The sequence below is a fragment of the Bombina bombina genome, chromosome 5, assembly GCF_027579735.1.
Source record: "Bombina bombina isolate aBomBom1 chromosome 5, aBomBom1.pri, whole genome shotgun sequence".
Classification (NCBI taxonomy): Eukaryota; Metazoa; Chordata; class Amphibia; order Anura; family Bombinatoridae; genus Bombina; species Bombina bombina.
In genome coordinates, this window is record NC_069503.1 from 484,859,977 (window position 1) to 484,883,502 (window position 23,526).

The 23,526-nt window shown below is 40.4% G+C and overlaps 1 protein-coding gene across 2 annotated transcripts in view; it reads left to right on the forward strand.

Annotated features, from left to right (window-relative positions):
* Nucleotides 1-23,526, forward strand: part of PDCD6 (programmed cell death 6) — a 175,733-nt gene that overhangs the window by 129,247 nt on the left and 22,960 nt on the right. The window contains exons 3-4 of one of the 2 annotated variants that reach the window (XM_053714397.1): nt 15,873-15,917; nt 22,591-22,749. In XM_053714397.1, the coding sequence (XP_053570372.1) occupies nt 15,873-15,917; nt 22,591-22,749 (204 nt within the window). The remainder of the gene's footprint in view (nt 1-15,872; nt 15,918-22,590; nt 22,750-23,526) is intronic. The other variant, XM_053714398.1, reaches the window with a different exon arrangement.

Below are 23,526 nucleotides of genomic sequence, written 5' to 3' on the forward strand. Positions count from 1 at the left end.
AAATGATTAGGAAAATAGAGAGGCGTGTTGAATGGGTCTGAAGTAGAATTATTTAAAAATAGAATCCGAAGACCAATCTGCCGCACTCAAAATTTGTTGAAGAGGGGCAGATTTTAGAAAGGCCTTCGAGGCAGCTGAACCTCTAACAGAATGAGCTGTAAAAGAGATATCGATACCGGCTTCTTTCATGACCCATTTAACCCATCTCGCAATGGAAGTAGAAGTTATAGGAGCATAAGGAGGAGCAAAAGAAATCAAAAGTTGATTGACAGAAGGTTTTCTGAAAGATAGAGTTCTTGATTCATAAGACTTCAGACATTCAACCACACAGAGAGAAGGTTCAGAAGGAAGATAAGGACAAAAAATTGAAGTAGAAAGAGTTTTAGTTCTACGAGACAGAAAAAAGGTAACTCCTTCAGGGGAAAAACGTTTAGAATTCCAATCTAAAGCTTTAACATCAGAAACTCTTCTAAAAGAAATTAGACAAAGAAGAGTAGCGAGTTTGGCAGAAAGTTGTTTTAGGGATAAGGATACATTATCGGGCCAGGATTTAAAAAGGGAAAAAATTAAATCAACGTCCCAGAAAAATTCATGTTTAGGCACAGAAGGACCTTTTAGTCTGATAGCTTTGAGAACCCTACAAATCAGAGGATGCTTACCCACAGAAAGATTATTAATTAGATTGTCGTGCAGAAATAGCTGAACAATAAACATTAATAGTTCTGTAAGCAAGACCTGAATCAAAAAGATGAGACAGATAATTGATAATTTCAGTTACATCTGAAGAAAAGGGATCCAAATTTCTCCGCAGGCACCAGCAAAACCATTTAGACCATGCTGCAAAGTAGCATCTACTAGTCCCTGGGGCCCATGAATCCTGGATGACAGACTTAGCTCCTTCCAAAAGGCCTTGGAGAGACCAGGGTCCCCTGAGATCATCTATGCTACCAGGAGAAGAGAACCTTGGAGAACTAGGCTGTGAAAATTGCCTTCCGGGTTCATGAGAAGATGAGGCAGAGGAGGAAACAGAATCGGGAGATTGATGGACATCTCCAATAGAGAGGGGTACCACGATTGTGTCAGCCAAAAGGGTGTCACAATCGTTAAACGAAGAAGATCCCTGCGAACAGTTGAAATTGTCCTCGGAATCATTGAAAAAGGAGGGAAAGCGTAAGCTCTCTGAGGGGGCCAAGGATGAAGAAAAGCATCTATGGCCGCCGCCTCCGGATCCGGACGCCAGCTAAAATACGGACGATTTTGAAAATTGGTCCTGGATGGGAAAAGATCCAAACAAAAGGGACCCCTGAGAAATTGGAGAGCGAGGAAAATGTTCCTGTCCAATTTCCAGTCGCTGAAATCAGTCAAATGACGAGATCCCCAATCCGCAGCTGAATTTGATTGACCTGGAATATATTCTGCTTTGATAGAAATATTCCTGTCCAAACAAAGATGAATGAACTCTTTGGTTATATTGGACAAATCTCTGGATTTTGTACATCCCAAACGATTGAGATACCGCACCACCAAGATATTGTCCATACGCAGGAGAATAGAAACTGGAGAAGAAAACTTGGCAAAACATTTGACTAATATATGATAGTGATTGCCTATTCAGTGGGCAGAACTATGCTCACCTTAAAAAACTTATCCCAACGGTTTTGTGTACAATTAGATCAACAAAATTTGGTTTAACAACAGAGACGCTGAAATCTAAAAACTAACACATCAGCTACATAGTATTGGCTATATTTTGCCACACTCGTTTCAATATACATTTGCTTCAATATATTTTTGACGGAAGGATAGTCACCACATGTTTGCCAGAACATTAAGCAATAAGGAACTGTATAAGATTTGCTTAACCCTTAAATATCTGAATTACATATGTACACGCTGATTTAACGGATACCGGACACAGGTTCATATACTCATTTATGCATTTACATATGTCTTTTGCTAGTCATACGCATAGAGGTATATGAGTCCTCTCTGTTTAAGTTTTGGTTTTATCTTCTGAGTATACCTGCTTGCTTATATTATCTCAATTTGAGTTTTTATAGTTTTTTGTGTATAAAAAAAAAACAAAAAAACACCGGTGTTTTTAATATTGTATTACCTTATTTTATCCATTGTTTTAAAAACTGTCAACTGATCACTACATGTGAATAAATAGTCATTTTTTTTATTTCATATATTAGAAACTTTTATTTAATAAATATATATATATATATTTGTATTATAGAATTTGAATCTGGAAGCTTTATTGTCTTGGAGAGACAGCATTTATCTTTTAATTTTACACACCACCTATGTATGGTGAGAATATTATCAGACACACAGGTAACCTGATACACATTTATACCACTATTAGTCAAAACTTTTGACTGCAAACGAGCCAGCCAATAACTCTAAACAATTGATATGAAAGAGTTTCTCTTCCAGAGTCCATTTGCCACCTGTGATGGAGGGACCACAACGAGCTCCCCAGCCTGATAGACTGGTGTCGGATTCGATAATGAAATCTGGAGTCTTGCCAAAAATGGCTCTTCCATTCCAGGCTTCCAAATGAGAAAGCCATCAGAAAAGTTTGTCCTTGGCTTCTGAAGAAAGAGGAATCAAATGAGAATAAGAAAAACCTTTTCTCAAATGAAGAATTTTTAGTCTTTAGAGTTCGCGATAGTGTAATGGAGCGGGGAATATAGCCTGAATAGAGGATGAAAGTAACTCTACTATCCTGGCTATAGTCCTGATAGGAACTGAATCCTTGGATAAAGTTTTAAAAATGTCTTTCTTGATATTCTTCACTTTGTCTGAAGCAAGATTCAAGGTAGATAGGACAGTGTCTATCTGGAATCCTAGGAAAACCAAAGATCTGGTAGGGAGAAGAATTGACTTCTGTTTATTGACAATAAAACCTAGAGATTCCAATAAGGAAATTGTTGAATAAAGGTGATTTTGAAGAGATAGGAAATCTTGATCCATAATAAGAATGTCGTCCAAATAAATTATTAGACTAACACCCGAAGCCTCAGCCAAGCTACCACGGGTTTCAATAACTTGGTGAAAATCCAAGGAGCGGAAGACAGACCAAAAGGCAGGCAGGTAAAATTCCAAAATTGGTCTTTCCAACCGAAAGTCAAATATTTCCAATGCTCTTGGGCAATCGGAACGGTCAAGTACTCGTCTGTGAGATCTAGGCGAACTAACCAATCGTTTTCTCTCAGACATTCTCTTAAAAGATGAATGTCCTCCATCTTGAAATGATGGTAATGAACATAAGCGTTCAAGGCTTTTAGATTTATCACTGGTCTGAATTGATTGTTTTTCTTTTTGACCAGAAAAAGGTTGCTTAAATAAGCATTGTGAGGGTAGAGAGCTGGCAAAATTGCTCTTTTGGATAAAAGTGTTGAGATTTCGTCTTGAACCAGAAGTTCGTCGCTTTTGGAAAAATGGATAGGGTGAGGACGTTTTATTTGAATAGGTTGAGAAACAAATTCTATGAGAATGCCTGAGAGCGCTTGAAGAATCCAAGGGTCTGAGGTAATTGAAACCCAATTTTGGGGAAACAATGCGATTCTGCCACCAATTCTGTCTGGGGAAAAAAGAGCATGAGGAGGAAATAATGTACATACCTGGAGCTTGTCTTGGTCTTGTCCTGCCCCTAAAACTTCTTTGGTTCCATGGGCGCCCTCTTGAAGGGAAAAAAAGAGGAAGTTGAGGGTTCTTGGTAGTTCCTCTGGTAATGAGATTGGAATTGGGGAGGATAGTGGAATTGAAGTGCTTGGAAGTAGTGAGACCTGGATATGAATGGCTGACGGCCGGGAAAGCGGCCTCTGCCTCTCCCGGCCCTGCTAGAGAAATTCTGAGATGGATAAAAGATTTTCTTAACTGAGGATTTAACCTTATTCAGAGTGGAAAAGGTGTTGACGTATTGATTCAACTCCTTTAAATAAGAATCTCCAAAGAGGAGACCATTGTTATCTGAGGCAATACTATTAGAAGCAAAGTCACATATCTTTGGGTCAATCTTTCTGAGACTGTTAAGACGTCTCTCGAGAGACATGGCAGAGTTGGTATTACCCACAAAGCAAAGGAGTCTTTGGACCCATTCTCTAACCACAAAAGGATCCAACTGAACATTTTTAGCAACTCCCATTTCAGATAATTCGAACAATTTAGTTAGGGGACCTACAGTGTCGAGAAGTTTATCTTGACAGATCTTCCACGATCTGTCAATACCCTTTTTTAATTTGTACCCTGGGGCTCCAATACATTTTAAAACTTTGGGGTCAACCTCGGGAGTGAGGGCAACATTTTTTGGAAGAAGGGGACGAGGGCATTCTGCTCTCATTTTATTTCTGGCTTGCTTCTTTAGGGGTTTGCGAAGCTGAAAATCAATAAACTTGGCAACATCAATTGAAGGACACCATTCCGATGAACGGGGATGGTGTAACTCGTCTGGATTAAATCTCAGGTTACCAAGACAATCCAAAAGTTAATTTTCCTCTTCCTCATTAAATTTGTTTGACAAATTTTGTCATCTTTTTGTGTTTTTTGGCAGCTGGAGAATAATTAGTCGTCTGAGTTATCAAATGAATCAGAATTAATGTCAGTGTAATCATCTTCATCTGAAGAATTAGAGGAAGGGATTTTATCAATATTTTTCACTTTAGATTTTTATTTTGACATTACAATAGAATCCCCCATTTGAGTACCCTTGGGGTGCAGGGTCCGTTTAACAGCTTTTCTCTTAAATGTATCCAGTCCACGGATCATCCATTACTTGTGGGATATTCTCCTTCCCAACAGGAAGTTGCAAGAGGATCACCCACAGCAGAGCTGCTATATAGCTCCTCCCCTCACTGCCATACCCAGTCATTCTCTTGCAACTCTCAACAAAGATGGAGGTAGTAAGAGGAGAGTGGTGTATTATAGTTAGTTTTTTAACTTCAATCAAAAGTTAGTTATTTTTAAATGTTACCGGAGTGTACTGTTTCATCTCAGGCAGCATTAGAAGAAGAATCTGCCTGTGATTTCTATGATCTTAGCAGAAGTAACTAAGATCCACTGCCGTTCTCACATATTCTGAGGAGTGAGGTAACTTCAGAGGGGGAATGGCGTGCAGGTTTTCCTGCAATAAGGTATGTGCAGTTAACATATTTCTAGGCATGGAATTTGCTAGAAAAATGCTGCTGATACCGGATTAATGTAAGTTAAGCCTAAATGCAGTGATTTAATAGCGACTGGTATCAGGCTTATTAACAGAGATACATACTCTTATAAAAATGTAATATAAAAACGTTTGCTGCCATGTTAATCGTTTTCATATATGTTTGGTGACAAAACCTATTGGGGCCTAGTTTTTTTCCACATGGCTGGCTTGATTTTTGCCTAGAAACAGTTTCCTGAGGCTTTCCACTGTTGTAATATGAGTGGGAGGGGCCTATTTTAGCGCTTTTCTGCGCAGCTAGAATTACAGATTGAGACACTCAGCTTCCTTCTGCATGATACAGGACATCTCTGAAGGGCTCAAAAGGCTTCAAAAGTCGTGTTTGAGGAGGGTAACAACCACAGTAGACCTGTGGCAGTTGTTGTGACTGTGTTTAAAAACGTTTTTGTCATTTATTATTCAGTTTTTGGTGTTAAGGGGTTAATCATCCATTTGCAAGTGGGTGCAATGCTCTGCTAACTTGTTACATACACTGTAAAAATTTCGTTAGTGTAACTGCCTTTTTTCACTGTTATTTCAAATTTTGTAAAAATTTGTTTCTCTTAAAGGCACAGTAACGGTTTTTATATTGCTTGTTAACTTGCTTTAAAGTGTTTTCCAAGCTTGCTAGTCTCATTGCTAGTCTGTACAAACATGTCTGAAACAGAGGATACTTGTTCATTATGTTTAAAAGCCATGGTGGAGCCCCATAGGAGAATGTGTACTAAATGTATTGATTTCACCTTAAACGGTAAAGATCAGTCTTTATCTATAAAAGAATTGTCACCAGAGGGGTCTGTCGAGGGGGAAGTTATGCCGACTAACTCAACCCACGTGTCGGACCCTTCGCCTCCCGCTCAAGGGACACACGCTAATATGGCGCCAAGTACATCAGGGACGCCCATAGCGATTACTTTGCAGGACATGGCTGCAATCATGAATAATACCCTGTCAGAGGTATTATCCAGATTGCCTGAATTGAGAGGCAAGCGCGATAGCTCTGGGGTTAGACGAGATACAGAGCGTGTAGATGCTGTAAGAGCCATGTCTGATACTGCGTCACAATATGCAGAACCTGAGGACGGAGAGCTTCAGTATGTGGGTGACGTCTCTGAATCAGGGAGACCTGATTCAGAGATTTCTAATGTTAAATTTAAGCTTGAGAACCTCCGTGTATTGCTTGGGGAGGTATTAGCTGCTCTGAATGACTGTGACCCAATTGCAGTGCCAGAGAAATTGTGTAGGCTGGATAAATACTATGCAGTGCCGGTGAGTACTGATGTTTTTCCAATACCTAAAAGGCTTACAGAAATTATTAGTAAGGAGTGGGATAGACCCGGTGTGCCCTTTTCCCCACCTCCTATATTTAGAAAAATGTTTCCAATAGATGCAACTACACGGGACTTATGGCAGACAGTCCCTAAGGTGGAGGGAGCAGTTTCTACTTTAGCAAAGCGTACCACTATCCCGGTTGAGGACAATTGTGCTTTTTCAGATCCAATGGATAAAAAATTGGAGGGTTACCTTAAGAAAATGTTTATTCAACAAGGTTTTATTTTACAGCCCCTTGCATGCATTGCGCCTGTCACTGCTGCGGCGGCGTTCTGGTTTGAGGCCCTGGAAGAGGCCATCCATACAGCTCAATTGACTGAAATTATTGACAAGCTTAGAACACTTAAGCTAGCTAACTCATTTGTTTCTGATGCCATTGTTCATTTGACTAAACTAACGGCTAAGAATTCCGGATTCGCCATCCAGGCGCGTAGGGCGCTATGGCTTAAATCCTGGTCAGCTGACGTGACTTCAAAGTCTAAATTACTCAACATTCCTTTCAAGGGGCAGACCTTATTTGGGCCTGGTTTGAAAGAAATTATTGCTGACATTACTAGAGGTAAGGGTCATACCCTTCCTCAGGACAGGGCCAAATCAAGGGCCAAACAGTCTAATTTTCGTGCCTTTCGAAATTTCAAGGCAGGTGCAGCATCAACTTCCTCTGCTCCAAAACAAGAGGGAACTTTTGCTCAATCCAAGCAGGCCTGGAAACCTAACCAGTCCTGGAACAAGGGCAAGCAGGCCAGAAAGCCTGCTGCTGCCTCTAAGACAGCATGAAGGAGCGGCCCCCTATCCGACAACGGATCTAGTAGGGGGCAGACTCTCTCTCTTCGCCCAGGCGTGGGCAAGATATGTTCAGGATCCCTGGGCGTTGGAGATCATATCTCAGGGATATCTTCTGGACTTCAAAGCTTCTCCTCCACAAGGGAGATTTCACCTTTCAAGATTATCTGCAAACCAGATAAAGAAAGAGGCATTCCTAAGCTGCGTACAAGACCTCCTTGTAATGGGAGTGATCCATCCAGTTCCGCGGACGGAACAAGGACAGGGGTTTTATTCAAATCTGTTTGTGGTTCCCAAAAAAGAGGGAACCTTCAGACCAATTTTGGATCTAAAGATCCTAAACAAATTCCTCAGAGTTCAGTCATTCAAGATGGAAACTATTCGAACCATTTTACCCATGATCCAAGAGGGTCAGTACATGACCACAGTGGACTTAAAGGATGCCTTCCTTCACATTCCGATTTACAAGAATCATCATCGGTTCCTGAGGTTTGCCTTTCTAGACAGGCATTACCAATTTGTAGCTCTTCCATTCGGATTGGCTACAGCCCCAAGAATTTTTACAAAGGTTCTGGGCTCATTTCTGGCGGTCCTAAGACCGCGAGGCATAGCGGTGGCTCCTTACCTAGACGACATCCTGATACAGGCGTCAAGCTTTCAAATTGCCAAATCTCATACAGAGATAGTTCTGGCATTTCTGAGGTCGCAAGGGTGGAAAGTGAACGAGGAAAAGAGTTCTCTATCTCCTCTCACAAGGGTTTCCTTCCTAGGGACTCTTATAGAAATGAAAATTTTCCTGACGGAGTCCAGGCAGGTTATCAAAACTTCTAAATGCTTGCCGTGTTCTTCACTCCATTCCGCGCCCCACGGTGGTAATCGGCTTAATGGTAGCGGCGATGGACATAGTGCCATTTGCGCGCCTGCATCTCAGACCGCTGCAATTATGCATGCTCAGTCAGTGGAATGGGCATTACACAGATTTGTCCCCTCTACTAAATCTGGATCAGGAAACCAGAGATTCTCTTCTCTGGTGGTTATCTCGGGTCCATCTGTCCAAGGGTATGACCTTTCACAGACCAGATTGGACAATTATAACAGATGCCAGCCTTCTAGGTTGGGGTGCAGTCTGGAACTCCCTGAAGGCTCAGGGTTCATGGACTCAGGAGGAGAAACTCCTCCCAATAAATATTCTGGAGTTAAGAGCAATATTCAATGCTCTTCTAGCTTGGCCTCAGTTAGCAACACTGAGGTTCATCAGATTTCAGTCGGACAACATCACGACTGTGGCTTACATCAACCATCAAGGGGGAACCAGGAGGTCCCTAGCGATGTCAGAAGTCTCCAAGATAATTCGCTGGGCAGAGACTCACTCTTGCCACCTGTCAGCGATCCATATCCCAGGTGTAGAGAACTGGGAGGCAGATTTTCTAAGTCGTCAGACTTTTCATCCGGGGGAGTGGGAACTCCATCCGGAGGTGTTTGCTCAATTGGTTCTCCGTTGGGGAAAACCAGAATTGGATCTCATGGCGTCTCGCCAGAACGCCAAGCTTCCTTGTTACGGATCCAGGTCCATTGACCCAGAAGCGGCACTGATAGATGCTCTAGCAGCGCCTTGGTTCTTCAACCTGGCTTATGTGTTTCCACCGTTTCTTCTGCTCTCTCGTCTGATTGCCAAAATCAAACAGGAGAGAGCATCGGTGATATTGATAGCGCCTGCGTGGCCACGCAGGACCTGGTATGCAGACCTAGTGGACATGTCATCCTTTCCACCATGGACTCTGCCTCTGAGACAAGACCTTCTAATACAAGGTCCTTTCAATCATCCGAATCTACTTTCTCTGAGACTGACTGCATGGAGATTGAACGCTTGATCCTATCAAAGCGTGGCTTCTCCGAGTCAGTAATTGATACCTTAATACAGGCACGAAAGCCTGTCACCAGGAAAATTTACCACAAGATATGGCGTAAATATCTTCATTGGTGTGAATCCAAGAACTACTCATGGAGTAGGGTTAGGATTCCTAGGATATTGTCCTTCCTCCAAGAGGGTTTGGACAAAGGATTATCAGCTAGTTCTTTTAAAGGGACAGATTTCTGCTCTGTCTATTCTTTTACACAAGCATCTGGCAGAAGTTAAAGACGTTCAGGCATTTTGTCAGGCTTTAGTTAGAATTAAGCCTGTGTTTAAACCTGTTGCTCCTCCATGGAGCTTAAACTTGGTTCTTAAAGTTCTTCAAGGTGTTCCGTTGGAACCCCTTCATTCTGATATCAAACTTCTATCATGGAAAGTTCTTTTTCTGATGGCTATTTCCTCGGCTCGAAGAGTCTCGGAGTTATCTGCCTTACATTGTGATTCTCCTTATCTGATCTTTCATTCAGATTAAGTTGTTCTGCGTACAAAACCTGGGTTTTTACCTAAGGTGGTTTCTAACAAGAATATCAATCAAGAGATTGTTGTTCCATCATTGTGTCCTAATTCTATCTTCAAAGAAGGAACGTCTTTTGCATAATCTGGACGTAGTCCGTGCCTTGAAGTTTTACTTACAGGCTACTAAAGATTTTCGCCAAACATCTAACCTGTTTGTCGTTTACTCTGGACAGAGGAGAGGTCAAAAAGCCTCGGCAACCTCTCTTTCTTTTTGACTTCGGAGTATAATCCGTTTAGCCTATGAGACTGCTGGACAGCAGCCTCCTGAAAGGATTACAGCTCATTCTACTAGAGCTGTGGCTTCCACCTGGGCCTTTAAAAATGAGGCCTCTGTTGAACAGATTTGCAAGGCTGCGACTTGGTCTTCGCTTCATACTTTTTCCAAATTTGATACTTTTGCTTCTTTGGAGGTTGTTTTTGGGAGAAAGGTTCTACAGGCAGTGGTTCCTTCCGTTTAAGTTCCTGCCTTGTCCCTCCCATCATCCGTGTACTTTAGCTTTGGTATTGGTATCCCACAAGTAATGGATGATCCGTGGACTGGATACACTTAACAAGAGAAAACATAATTTATGCTTACCTGATAAATTTATTTCTCTTGTAGTGTATCCAGTCCATGGCCCGCCCTGTCCTTTTCAGGCAGGTCTATATTTTAATTAAACTACAATCACCACTGCACCCTATGGTTTCTCCTTTCTTGGCTTGTTTCGGTCGAATGACTGGATATGGCAGTGAGGGGAGGAGCTATATAGCAGCTCTGCTGTGGGTGATCCTCTTGCAACTTCCTGTTGGGAAGGAGAATATCCCACAAGTAATGGATGATCCGTGGACTGGATACACTACAAGAGAAATAAATTTATCGGGTAAGCATAAATTATGTTTTTTACTTCCTTTGCTGTGAGGAAAAGTGTCAAAGTAACTGACGTGATTTAACAATTAACCTTTTGCTTGCTTGAACAGCAATAGATGGATTCTTTCTTTTTAAAGACTTTTTTTGAATCCTTTATACCCATTAAAGTGGTCATTTTATTAAATAATTTACTCATAAAAGAGTCTATCATAACTTGCACAGAATGTGCAGTTAAAGGGTTACTCCCTTCAGGAACTTCAGACATGTTAGTATATAAAATAAAACTTTTAAAAATATGAATTCAGTAATAAAATAATTTAAATATCCAGCTGAAAAAATGAATTTTTTATAGACAAAAAATATATATAAGTATTGTAAAAACACTTTTATAAACAAGCAAATAACAGTAATAAAGAGACAGTCTAGAATAGAATTTTTATTATTTTAAAAGATATAGATAAATCCCCTTATTACCAATTCCCCAGTTTTGCATAACCAACAGTTATATTAATATACTTTCCATCTAAAGGGGAGGAGAATCCACGGCTTCATTCATTACTATTGGGAATTTAGATCCTGGCCACCAGGAGGAGGCAAAGACACCCCAGCCAAAGTTTTAAATACCTACCCCACTTCCCTAATCCTCCAGTCATTCTTTGCCTTTCGTCACAGGAGGACGGCAGAAAAGTGCAGAAGATCGGAGTAGTCTCTTATGAAGGGTAGTACTCTTCGGAATGGTACTTTTAAGTAGTCCTGTCAGCCTCTCAGTGAGAGCCTGGGCGAAAGTTAGAGTCTGGAGATGCAGGGAGAGTCTTTCTGCGAAACCATCCCGACTCATATATGGTAGAACAGCCTACTCAACTATGTTCCACATGCCTTAATAAAGTTACGACTTCTAAAGGTAAACGGATGTCTAGTACTTCTGAGACGTCCACCTCTAAGGGTTCCCCGTCCCATGAGTTGTGTTCCCTGCATTCATCTCCAATTGCACATGCAGTGCCCCAGGGTCCAACTATTACTCCTGTGGGAGAGATTCGTTGGCCTTCAGATTTTGCGGATCAACTGCAAACGGCGGTATCGAAAGTGATCCATGCCTTGCCACGTTCTGCTAAGCGTAGGTCGTAATATGGCGGTCCAGGGGTTGTCTACACCTATGGAAATATCAGAGGCGTTACACGATGACGAGGCCCACTCCGACTCTTCGGAGGAGGCCCCTTCTGGATCGGAGTCTGTGTCATCTAAACCTCCGGCTGTGGAGGAGCCTGACTTTAGGTTTAGGATAGAGCATTTGCACTTTTTGCTGAAGCAAGTGCTTGCTACTCTGGAGGTTCCGGAACCAAAGCTTCCGGAGGAACCTGCGATTCCTAAGCTTGATAAGGTTTATGAGGACAGGGTAGTGCCTCAGGTCTTCCCGGTACCTGTTAAGATGGCTAATATTAAGAATGAATTGGAGCAATTAGGTTCTTCCTTTTCCCCTTCTTCCTTTAAGAAACTGTTCCCCATTCCGGACTCTCGGCTTGAGCTGTGGGGTACTGTCCTTAAGGTGGATGGTGCTATCTCCACGCTCGTGAAGCGGACAACTATTTCCCTTCGAGGATAGTTAGTCGTTTAAGGAGCCCATGGATAAAAAGTTGGAAAACATGTTAAGGAAGGTGTTTCAACACACTGGGGTTGTTTTTCAGCCGGCAGCGGCCGTAGCAGCGTTTGCTGGAGCTGCAACATATTGGTGTGAATCCCTGTGTGAAATGGTCGAGGGGAGACTTCCATCGACGAAATACAGGATAAGATTAAGGTGCTGAAGATCGCCAATTCTTTCATCTGTGATGCCAATATGCAAATTATTCACCTGAATGCTAAGGTGTCAGGTTTTTTCGTTTTAGCTCGCAGGGCTCTGTGGCTAAAGTCTTGGTCTGCGGACAAGACCTCTAAGTGGAAGCTGTTGTCCCTGCCTTTTCAAGGAAAGATTCTGTATCTCCGATGGGCGGACCTAAATTTAATTTATCTTCTGGCACCATTTATACCCTGGTATTTTTCCTACTGTTCCTTGTTCCCTCTGCAAAATGACTGGGGGATGAGGGAAGTGGGGGAGGTATTTAAGCCTTTGGCTGGGGTGTCTTTGCCTCCTCCTAGTGGCCAGGTTATAAATTCCCAACAGTAATGAATGAAGCCTTGGACTCTCCTTCCCTCGATGGAATTGAAATTATCAGGTAAGCATAATTTGTTTTTTACCTCTGATTACCTTGTATCTAAGCATTTTCTGACAGCCCCCTGACCACATGACTGTGACTATGTATTGTCTATTTACTTGCATTTAGTACTGTGTTGTGCTAAATCTTAAATAACTCTGCGGGCATGAACACATTATCTATATGGCACACATGAACTAGTAGTCTCCTGTTGTGAAAATAAAATTAAAAAGCATTTGATTAAGAGGCTGACAAAAAAGCATTTGAAACAGGCAAAAATTTAGAGGTTTAAATGTTAAATGATATTCTAACAATGTTTGTGCAAATGCTGAATTCTGCCAGGGGAATACAGCCCACCAGAGGCGAGCTGTGGCAGACTGGTGCTTATAAATCGCCCCCTTAGTGTTTCTCCTTTTCTGCAAACTTTTCCAGCTTTGCATAGGTGCAGGAGCACACTTGTATAGAAAACAAGTGTTTTCTTGTAATATTTAGCATTCTAAAAAAATTACGTTAAATGGCAAATTTTTAAAAGCACTATTTAAATGTAGTACTTCAGGTATACTTTCTATACTATCATTTTAAAGTGTCACTTCAAATTGTGTGCTAGATTATGGGTGGAGTGCAATTATAAATACATAAATACGATTGCTTTTTTAATATGTACGTGTGTTTGCGCCACTATTGCGAAGTTTTTGAAAACCTCAATCCCTAAATTCAAAGCAATACTAAATAAGATAAGATTTTATTGTTCAATGTCAGAATTATCTGCTATCTTTCTGGACAATAGCGAGCAAGAATTAGCTATATGTGAGAGGTGAAAATTATTACTGAAGCGGGTAGGGAGAGGGAGGGGCGTTGGATGGCATGGGAGTAGGGTTTTTTGTTTTTATTGATATTTTACGGATTCCTTTTTACAGGTCAAGTAATAAGATATAATCTTATCTTGATGAAATGGCCAACAGAAACTGAATATAAGTTTGGCCTTTTTTGTACAGGAAAGAAAGCTGGATATTGCTATTAGCTATGGTTGTCACTACTGTGAAGTTTGAATGAATACATTTTGTTTATATTACTTTTATTTTGTTGTCAAAATTAAACTAAATCAATTAAAATGATATTCAAATTTAAATACATAAATACATCTGAGCACACATACATATATACATACTCCTATTTAGGCATGTGTGTGTATGCATATATATGTTAACAACTTAACAACCAGCGTCATACCCTGTATGTCTTTAATCTCCTGGGCTCCTTCTGCCACAATTTTGTTGACGTTAGTGAGTGGGGCAGTGCAGAAATAGTAGTGCAGTAGATTACCAATGCAGAGAGATATACTCTGTATCCCTCTACATTTGGTTGTGGCGGTTCTGACTATTGGTGGTGTGGGAGGGTCAGAAGAGAGGGATCTGCTACACTACAGAAAATATATTAGAGGGGGGGCCCTACTAAATGATCACTTAGAGGTGGGGAGTGAGGCTGCTACACTAACATTTAAAAAAAAAAAAGTTCAAAATATGTAAAAACTGGGTACTGACAGCTGCCAGTCTCTAAGACGGTGGACACTAGTTTGATATCTGTTTGGGAGGGATCAAATAGGTTGGAGGGTAAGGGGGATCCTTCACTGCAGAAAATACTAGTTTCCAATTTACTTCCATTAACAAAATGTGCACAGTCTTTTTATATTTAAACTTTTTGAGTCACCAGTTCCTACTGAGCATGTGCAAGAATTCACAGAATAAGCATGTATGCATTTGTGATTGGCTGATGGCTGTCACATGGTACAGGGGGAGTGGAAATAGACATAACTTTTAAAATGTAAAAAAATCTACTCATTTGAAGTTCAGACTAAGTGCTATTGCATTGTCTTGTTATCTTGCATTTGGTTTTTGTTTTCTTTTAATCATTTATTTATCTCCAAGCACAGAGTACAATTCAACAAGTACAAATTTTTCACATGAATAAGTTTCTTTGTTTAACAGAAAGAAGAAAAGAATGGTTATCAATCAGAGAAAAAATAAAAATTAAGTCGCTCTTAAATTAAGAGAATCCACAAAGTCATATTTTAAGGAAGTTACTACCACATACTTTCCAATATCTTACTCTTTGTTGTTGTACACTTGTGCTGTTTTCCTGGTTGCCTAAAATAACATAACAATACAGAACATAACAAAACAAAACGAAAAAAAAAAGGAAAAAAAAGAGATCCCCCTTGTCTCCAGCCTCACACCTCTATCTTACCAACAAGAAAATATAACATTAATACCAGGAGTAAGGGAATAGATTATTCAGAGTCAGAGTTCCAAAATAGTCTGATTTGTGAAAACATTTGGTTAATGCATCTTGCATTTGTTAATAATGCAGATCTACTGTGTTGACTGGTCCTTTTTAATTAAAAATTGCCTTAAAACTTCATATTGGCAGAGTGTCTGTCAATACCTAAGATAGTGGTGATCACTGGGGTTTCAGGGAGGAAAAAGAGCTCTTTAAGAGGGATCAGGTAGAGATCAGGGGGAGGGAGGTGTCAGCTTGGGAGGGTAACAGGCTACCTGATTAACCCCTTCAGCAGCAATGCGCTACTTTGAGCTAACTGGTAAATGGTGGCTACACACATATGCCTCTTATCAGCTTCCTCCCCGTAGTGCTTTGCTGCTCTTGAGCTAACTTTAATTAACCCCTTTGCAGGGGTTAAATACTCGGATATATTGCACTTGTATGCCCCTTTTTAAGGCAGGTTTTCAAACATTTTGGCGGTATTGGCTACTGGGCCACATATAATACACACAGTAATGCTAAAGAAAAAGCCTCATACTTAATTTAGTTATAATATTTTTTAATTAAAGTTTACATAAGAAATTAGTTATTATTAATGCATTTTACTGGATATACTAGTCAAGTTTTTACAAAATGTGGTTCAAATATACATGCTTTTTGCTTTATAACAAGTGCTAATGTTGGCCCTTAGTTTGTGTAACCAAGATTTACCAAGAAACACATTTTTATTGTGTACTTACTGTATTTAGAAGGGCTAGAGTATTTATGTTTTTATTTTGTTTGTTCATTTCATGTATTCTCTGCTTTCAGGTACATGGACACCATTCAACCCTGCTACTGTCAGTGCTATCATATGTAAGTGTACTCAGTGTAACTGGAATACATTATGCAATGTACATCACAGGCTTGAAATAAAATTTCACAGCAATACTGAGGAGAAAACGGCTCAAACCTCTTGTTTGGTTACTGCAAGGTGCTCTCTCAGATTAGTATTGAAAATTAGTCACATTCAGCGTCTTAAAAATCTACCATATCTGCCTTATCAAAGAGATTAGTAAACGTTAAATCTATCTGCAATGCCTTTCATTAATGTTATCATAAAGGAACATAATACCCATATGCTAACTCATTTGAAAGTGATGCAGCATAACTAAAAAGCTGTGTGTGTAAAAAAAAAAAAAATATTTCCTGGCCAGCAGGAGGAGGCAAAGAGCACCACAGTTAAACTGCTAAGTCTCACACTTACCCACAACCCCCAGTCATTCTCTTTGCCTTCGGTGCATGGAGGAGGTGAAGTTTAGGTGTCTGAAGAAAAAATTTGATTTAATCTACAAGCAAGTTTTGGGGTATAGACGTATTCCACGCCATTCCTTGCAGTTGGGTAGTGGTGGCTTTAAAGCAGTTAGGAACTTGTGAAGAGGTACTTACTGCTTTTTCCTAATGTCTTCAGCTTACAGTAGTAAGTGCTCTGTGAACAGTTATTCTTCAGCTTCTGTCTTCTGCATGTTTAAAAAAAAAAAAAGCTGATCAGCTCCATCAATGATAATGTCACGCTTTGCTTTATTATCTCCTTTAATTTCACTTGCTCATGCAGATGCACACTCCCTTCAAAGTTCCGGGACAAGTGGATATTAGAAAGTGAATGCTCTATCTGAATCATGAAAGAAACATTTTGGGTTTCATATCCATGTAAGATAACAGTAATGCAATGTATTGCAGGGATGGTTTGTTATATTTACTGTCCCCTTAACACCATTCCATACTATAGTGTGGATCCTCAGCAGATGTAACTAATTTTATGCTTTCCTTCTTAATATGGGAAGAGTCCACAGCTGCATTCCTTACTTGTAGGAAACACTGAACCTGGCCACCAGGAGGAGGCAAAGACACCCCAGCCAAAGGCTTAAATGCCTCCCCCACTTCCTCATAACCCCAGTCATTCTTTGCCTTTCATCACAGCAGGTTGGCAGAGAAGTGTTAGAATATTTCAGAGTGGTCTCTTATGGAGGGTAATACTCTTCGAGATGGTACTGGAGTTTTAAGTAGTCCTGTCAGCCTCTCAGTGAGAGCATGGATGAAAGTTAGAGCCTGGAGATGCAGGGAGAGTCTTTCTGCGAAACCATCCTGACTCATAATTACAGCTCCATAAGCAATCAGCGTTGACAAGTTTCGCTGCTTGCTTTCTTCACTCAAGTCCATGTCAGAAGCAACGCTACTATCTGTCAAACTTGAAGGACCAAGTTACTGTTCCACGGCATAGATTCTGGTAAGATCGTTTAATTCTTTATACATGTATGATAACGCACAAAGACAGGGTCAGAGTTTGACTCCTTTTATCTGTATAGAATCAAGGGTTAATATCTCCTGAGGGGGATTTTTGAACAGTGGGGAATAATCTTATATGTTTATTTGATTTTATGCTGCTTTTATGTGTGAGATGTTATGGGCTCATAGGCTGTTATGGAATATACAGCTTTCACTTTGAGAGCTGTGCAGCTTACAAGCTTGGCGCGCTTTTTCTCATGGCAGGGACGGTCCTGCACTGTGCACCATGTCATTCATTCCCTCTTACCTGACCAGGTGTCTATCAGAGAGGAGTCATAAATCTCTGTACTGTCTGGGTCATAGGAGGTGGTGAGTGCCCCAGTCATTGGAGTATAAGGTGACTTTTTTTGAATAAAATAAGATTTTTATTTCTATAGTTCTCCGGTTATTGCACTAGCGATGGAGAATTCTGTTACTTTAGAGGGTACTCCCTCTATTACTAAAGAGTAATTCCTGTTTATTTTGTGAGTAGGCCTAAGATCCGCCCTCTCAATTATGTTCCATATGCCTTGATAATGTGTTAATATCAAACATGTTTGATACCACTGAGCTGTTGACCTCTGAGGAGTTGTTGTCCAGTGAGGTGCGTACCCTACATTCTTCTCTCTCTACACATGCAGTTTCCCGTAGCATTACTGATCCTCCATCTGGAGGGGGCCTTTTTTTTCACCAGACGTTACTGTGCAGTTCAGACCTCAAGGGGCACTTCCAGTTCCTAAGGTTTGCGTTCCTGGACAAAGCCTTCCAGTTTATTACACTTCTGTTTGGTCTAGCTACGGCTCCAAGAAATTTTTCAAAGAGTGGACCATTCGGAATCTCTCCCCTGTCTTCTTCGATTCCATGTATGGAAGGTAAATCTAGAGAGAGTTCTCTTGTCTCAAGTACCAGGGTAGAATTCACGGGTACTATAATAGACTCCATAGACATGAGAATATTTCTAACAGACCAGAGACGTTGCAAGCTAGCTTCAACATGTCTTGCACTCCAGACCTCCTTAAGGCCATCTGTGGCTCGGTGTATGGAGGTGGTCTAATTGTGTCCAGTATGGACATCATTTCCTTTGAAAAAATAACTAGAATAGTTCAGGAGCGCTAAAAGCTCTAAGGGTGGTATGGAGATCAATATAATATTCTTCACTTTATAAAAAATCTAATTTATTATATAAAACGGAATAAACGGGACATCTCCCTTAAGCTATAATGATTCAGATAATATATTAACAGAATAGTAAAAATATTGCCGGTCTCAAAGTTTGAAATGCATATTCCAGAAAATCAAAAATATGGTAAGTTGTTACTAGAATCAGCTGTTGACTATTCCACCTTAATAGATAAAAACATCAGAATAATGCCCAAAGTTCAAAGGTTCTCAGATGATTTACAAAGCGTTACAATGTATCTTTACAATGTAACTAATTGGACACAATAAGGATACATAGTCTTTCTTAATTTGAATGTCTTATGATCTTAAAGTTTGTAAGATATTACTTATCGTTGAGGTTTATTGTTAGCAAGAGACACAAGTGTGCTTCCTCAGACACTCCTTTCATCCAGGAGAATTGTGTCTCCATCCTGAGTGTTTGCAGAGATTTACAAGAGGACGATCTTATGACATCTCAATACCAAGCTACCCAGATATGGGTCGAAGTACAGGGATCCTCAGGCAGAGCTAACAGATGCATTAGCGGTGCCTTGGAGGTTCAATCTAATTTATCATCTCTTGCCGTTACCACTACTTCCTAGTGTAGTGGCTCGAATCAAGCAGGCGTCAGTGATACTGATTGCTCCGTCTTGGCCGCGGAGGATATGGTTTGCGGATCTAGTGGGGATGTCATTATCTCCTCCGTGGAAGTTACCTTGTCGCAGGGATCTGCTGACCAAGGTCTCCTTGTTCATCAATGTCTAAATTCTCTGAGGCTGACTGCGTGGAGATTGAACGCTTAGTCCTAGCCAACACAGGGTTTTCTGAGAGTTATTTTTCCTCTCATTCATGCTCGTAAGCTTGTTGCTCTTTGCATCTATCATAAGGTGTGGAGGACCTACTTATTCTGTTCTCCAGGATGAACTGGAGAAGGGCTTTTCTGCAAGTCCCCTGAAGGGACAGATTTCAGCCCTGTCTGTGTTACTGCACAAGAGTTCGCTGAGCTTCCAGATGTGTAGTCATTTGTTAAGGCTCTGCTAGGATCAGACCTGTGTTTAGATCTAAGGCTCTTCCTTGGACTTTCAATCTTGTCCTTAAGGTTTTGCAACGGGGCTCCGTTGTAGCCTATGCATGAAGTGGACATTAAATTGTTGTCTTGGAAGGTTCCTTTTCTACTGGCTATTGCTTCTGCGCGCAAAGTATCTGTGATTGCTGCCTTGCAATGCGTCCCTCCTTTATTTGGCTTTCCATGATAAGGCTTTTCTATGAACCAAATTAGGTTTTCTTCCTAAGGTTGTGTCAATTCGCAACATCAATCAAGAGATTGTGGTTCCTTATGTCCTAATCCAAGGAACGTTTACATCGTAATTCTTTATGTGGTTTGTGCCTTGAAGTTCTATCTTCAGGCCACAAAGGAATTTAGACAAACTTCTTTCTCTGTTTGTTCTCTTTTCCAGGAAGCGTAGGGGTCAGAGGGCCTCTTCGACTTCCTTATCTTTTTGGCTAAGGAGTGTCATCTGTTTAGCATAGAAACAGCGGGACATAAACCTCCTCTGAGGATTACGGCTCATTTTACGAGAGCAGTGGTTTTCTCTTGGGCCTTCAAAAACGAGGCCTTAATGGATTTGTAAGGCGGCTACCTGGTCCTCCTTACATACTTTTTCCAAATTTTACAAGTTTAATGTTTTTGCTTCTGCTGAAGCAGCCTCTGGGAGAAAGGTTTTTGCAGGCTGTGGTGCCCTCAGATTAGGGTCCGCCTCTCTTTTTTTCCATCCCGTTAGCAATCTGTGTACTCTAGAGCTTGGGTATATGTTTCCCACAAGTAAGGAATGCAGCTGTGGGACTCTTCCCATATTAAGAAGAAAAACATAAATTATACTTACCAGATAATTTCCATTCCTTCTGTATGGGGAAGAGTCCACAGCTCCAGCTCGTGTTCTCCCTGATGGGCGTCCCTAAATTTAAATTTATTCTTCTGGCACCTTTTTCACCTGATATTTCTCCTACTGTTCTTGTTCCCTTGGTAGAATGACTGGGGTTTTGAAGAAGTGGGGGAGGTATTTAAGCCTTTGGCTGGGGTGTCTTAGCCTCCTCCTAGTGGCCAAAATTATCTGGTAAGCATAATTTTATGTTTTTTGTTTGAATTTATTTTTGTCTCATTAAAGGGATACTAAACCCATTTTCTTTTTCTTTCATGATTCAGATAGAGCATGCAATTTAACTTTCTAATTTACTCCTATTATCATTTTTTTTCTTCTTCGTTCTCTTGCTATCCTTATTTTAAAAGCAGGAATTTAAAGCTTAGGAGCCGGCCCACTTTAGGTTCAGCATCCTTGATAGTGCTTGCTTATTGGTTGCTACATTTAGCAAACAAATAAGCAAGCATAACTCAGGTTCTGAAACAAAAATGGGACAGCTCTTAAAGTGAAAGTCAATCCTCGCGTTTTTTGAAACCCTAGGATTGACTATTGAAACAAATAAAGGAGACTTTTATTCATGAAGTATAAGATGTGAAACAAAGTACAGAGGCGCCAATGGTGCAGATCAATGGTGGTATAAGGCACAATCACACCCCAATATGCACAGGATACTCACATGTAGTGAAGGCAATCAATCTTGCCCATAGAGACAGGCTGGAATTCACAGTAGTCCAGCTAGCTGTTCCAAAGTGTGGTAGTAGATGGGTGGGTTATAGAGTGTTGGTACTCTATAGTAGCATAGCAGCAAGAAGTGGTAGTTAAAACACTTAGAGTGGATGTAGTAAAAAGTAAATTTATTTAAAAAATTTAAAAAATCTATATAATATATATATATATAAAACAATACCACTCAGCTCAGTGTTAAAACATATATATCTTAAACATAATGATTACATGCGACGCGTTTCTCAGATATACTGTTTCCTCAGGCCTGAGGAAACAGTATATCTGAGAAACGCGTCGCATGTAATCATTATGTTTAAGATATATATGTTTTAACACTGAGCTGAGTGGTATTGTTTTATATATATATATATATTATATATATTTTTTATATTTTTTAAATAAATTTACTTTTTACTACATCCACTCTAAGTGTTTTAACTACCACTTCTTGCTGCTATGCTACTATAGAGTACCAACACTCTATAACCCACCCATCTACTACCACACTTTGGAACAGCTAGCTGGACTGCTGTGAATTCCAGCCTGTCTCTATGGGCAAGATTGATTGCCTTCACTACATGTGAGTATCCTGTGCATATTGGGGTGTGATTGTGCCTTATACCACCATTGATCTGCACCATTGGCGCCTCTGTACTTTGTTTCACTTCTTTAGCCTGTCTCCGTTTGGATACTGATAGAGAGCTGCCTACTTGTTCAGCCAGCTGGATTGCTGCCAAAATCCAGCCCGACTCTACTGGCATGATTGAATGCCCTCATCTATTGTGAGTACCCTGTTATCACTGTACATTGGTACATTTCAGAAACCCTCATTGATCTGCACCATTGGCGCCCCTTCCGTGTTGTTCTTTCTTTTCATGAAGTATAAGATACCTTATGTAGAAAGCTCCTTTATTTGTTTCAACGGATCACCGTTCTGAGCTGCTAACGAAGCCCACAGCAAAAAAAAAAAAATTGTGCTAAGAGTTGACGTTTTCACCTCTTAGCAAATAGCTGTGCTGTAATCCGGCTCCCAAGGACGCCAAGCCGTTGGCAACAAAAGTGAGTACACCCCTAAGTGGAAATGTCCAAATTGGGCCCAATTATCTTATACTTCATGAATGAAAGTCCCCTTTATTTGTTTCAATAGTCAATCAGAGCGTTTCAGAAACGCTAGGATTGACTTTCACTTTAAGCTTTACATTCCTGCTTTTTAAATAAAGATAGCAAGAGAACTAAGAAAAATTGATAATAGGAGTAAATTAGAAAGTTGATTAAAATTGCATGCTTTATGTAAATCATTAAAAAAAAAATTAGTTTAGTGTCCCTTTAATGGGAAACGGGTACATTTTTAATATAATTTTTTGTATGTAACATAAATTACTAGTGTTTTATTTATTTATTGTTTCCTTTTATTTCAGCAATGTTTGACAGGGAACACAAAGGAGGGGTAAACTTCAGTGAGTTTTCTGGCGTGTGGAAATACATTACAGACTGGCAGACTATATTCCGCACATTCGACACAGACAATTCTGGAACGATCGACAAAAATGAACTAAAGCAAGCTCTAACAGGTTTTGGTAATTTGCTTATCTCAGTTGTACTTATTGATGCTTTACTTGGTTATTTTTTTAACATCCTCAACAACTAATACTTATTTTAGGAAACCCAAGATTTTAAAAGTGAGTACACACCCCTCACACTTTTGTAAATATTGTATTATATCTTTTTCATGTGACAACACTGAAGAAATTACACTTTGCTACAATGTAAAGTAGTGAGTGTACCGCCTGTATAACTGTGTAAATTTGCTGTCCCCTCAAAATAACTCAACACACAGCCATTAATGTCTAAACCATTGGCAACTAAAGTGTGTACACCCCCAAGTGGAATTGTCCAAGTTGGGCCCAATTAGCCATTTTCCCTCCCCGGTGTCATGTGAATCGTTAGTGATACAAGGTCTCAGGTGTGAATGGGGAGCAGGTGTGTTAAATTTGGTATTATCGCTCACACTCTCTCATACTGGTCACTGAAAGTTCAATATGGCACCTCATGGCAAATAACTCTCTAAGGATCTGAAAAAAAGAATTGTTGCTCTACATAAAGATGGCCTAGGCTATAAGAAGATTGCCAAGGCCCTGAAACTGAGCAGCAGCACGGTGGGCAAGACCATACAACGGTTTCACAGGACAGGTTTCACTCAGAACAGGTCTCGCCATGGTCGACCAAAGAAGTTAAGTGCACATGTTCCGAGTCATATCCAGAGGTTGTCTTTTGGATATAGACGTATGAGTACTGCCAGCATTGATGCAGAGGTTGAAGGGGTGAGTGGTCCGCTTGTCAGTGCTCAGACCATA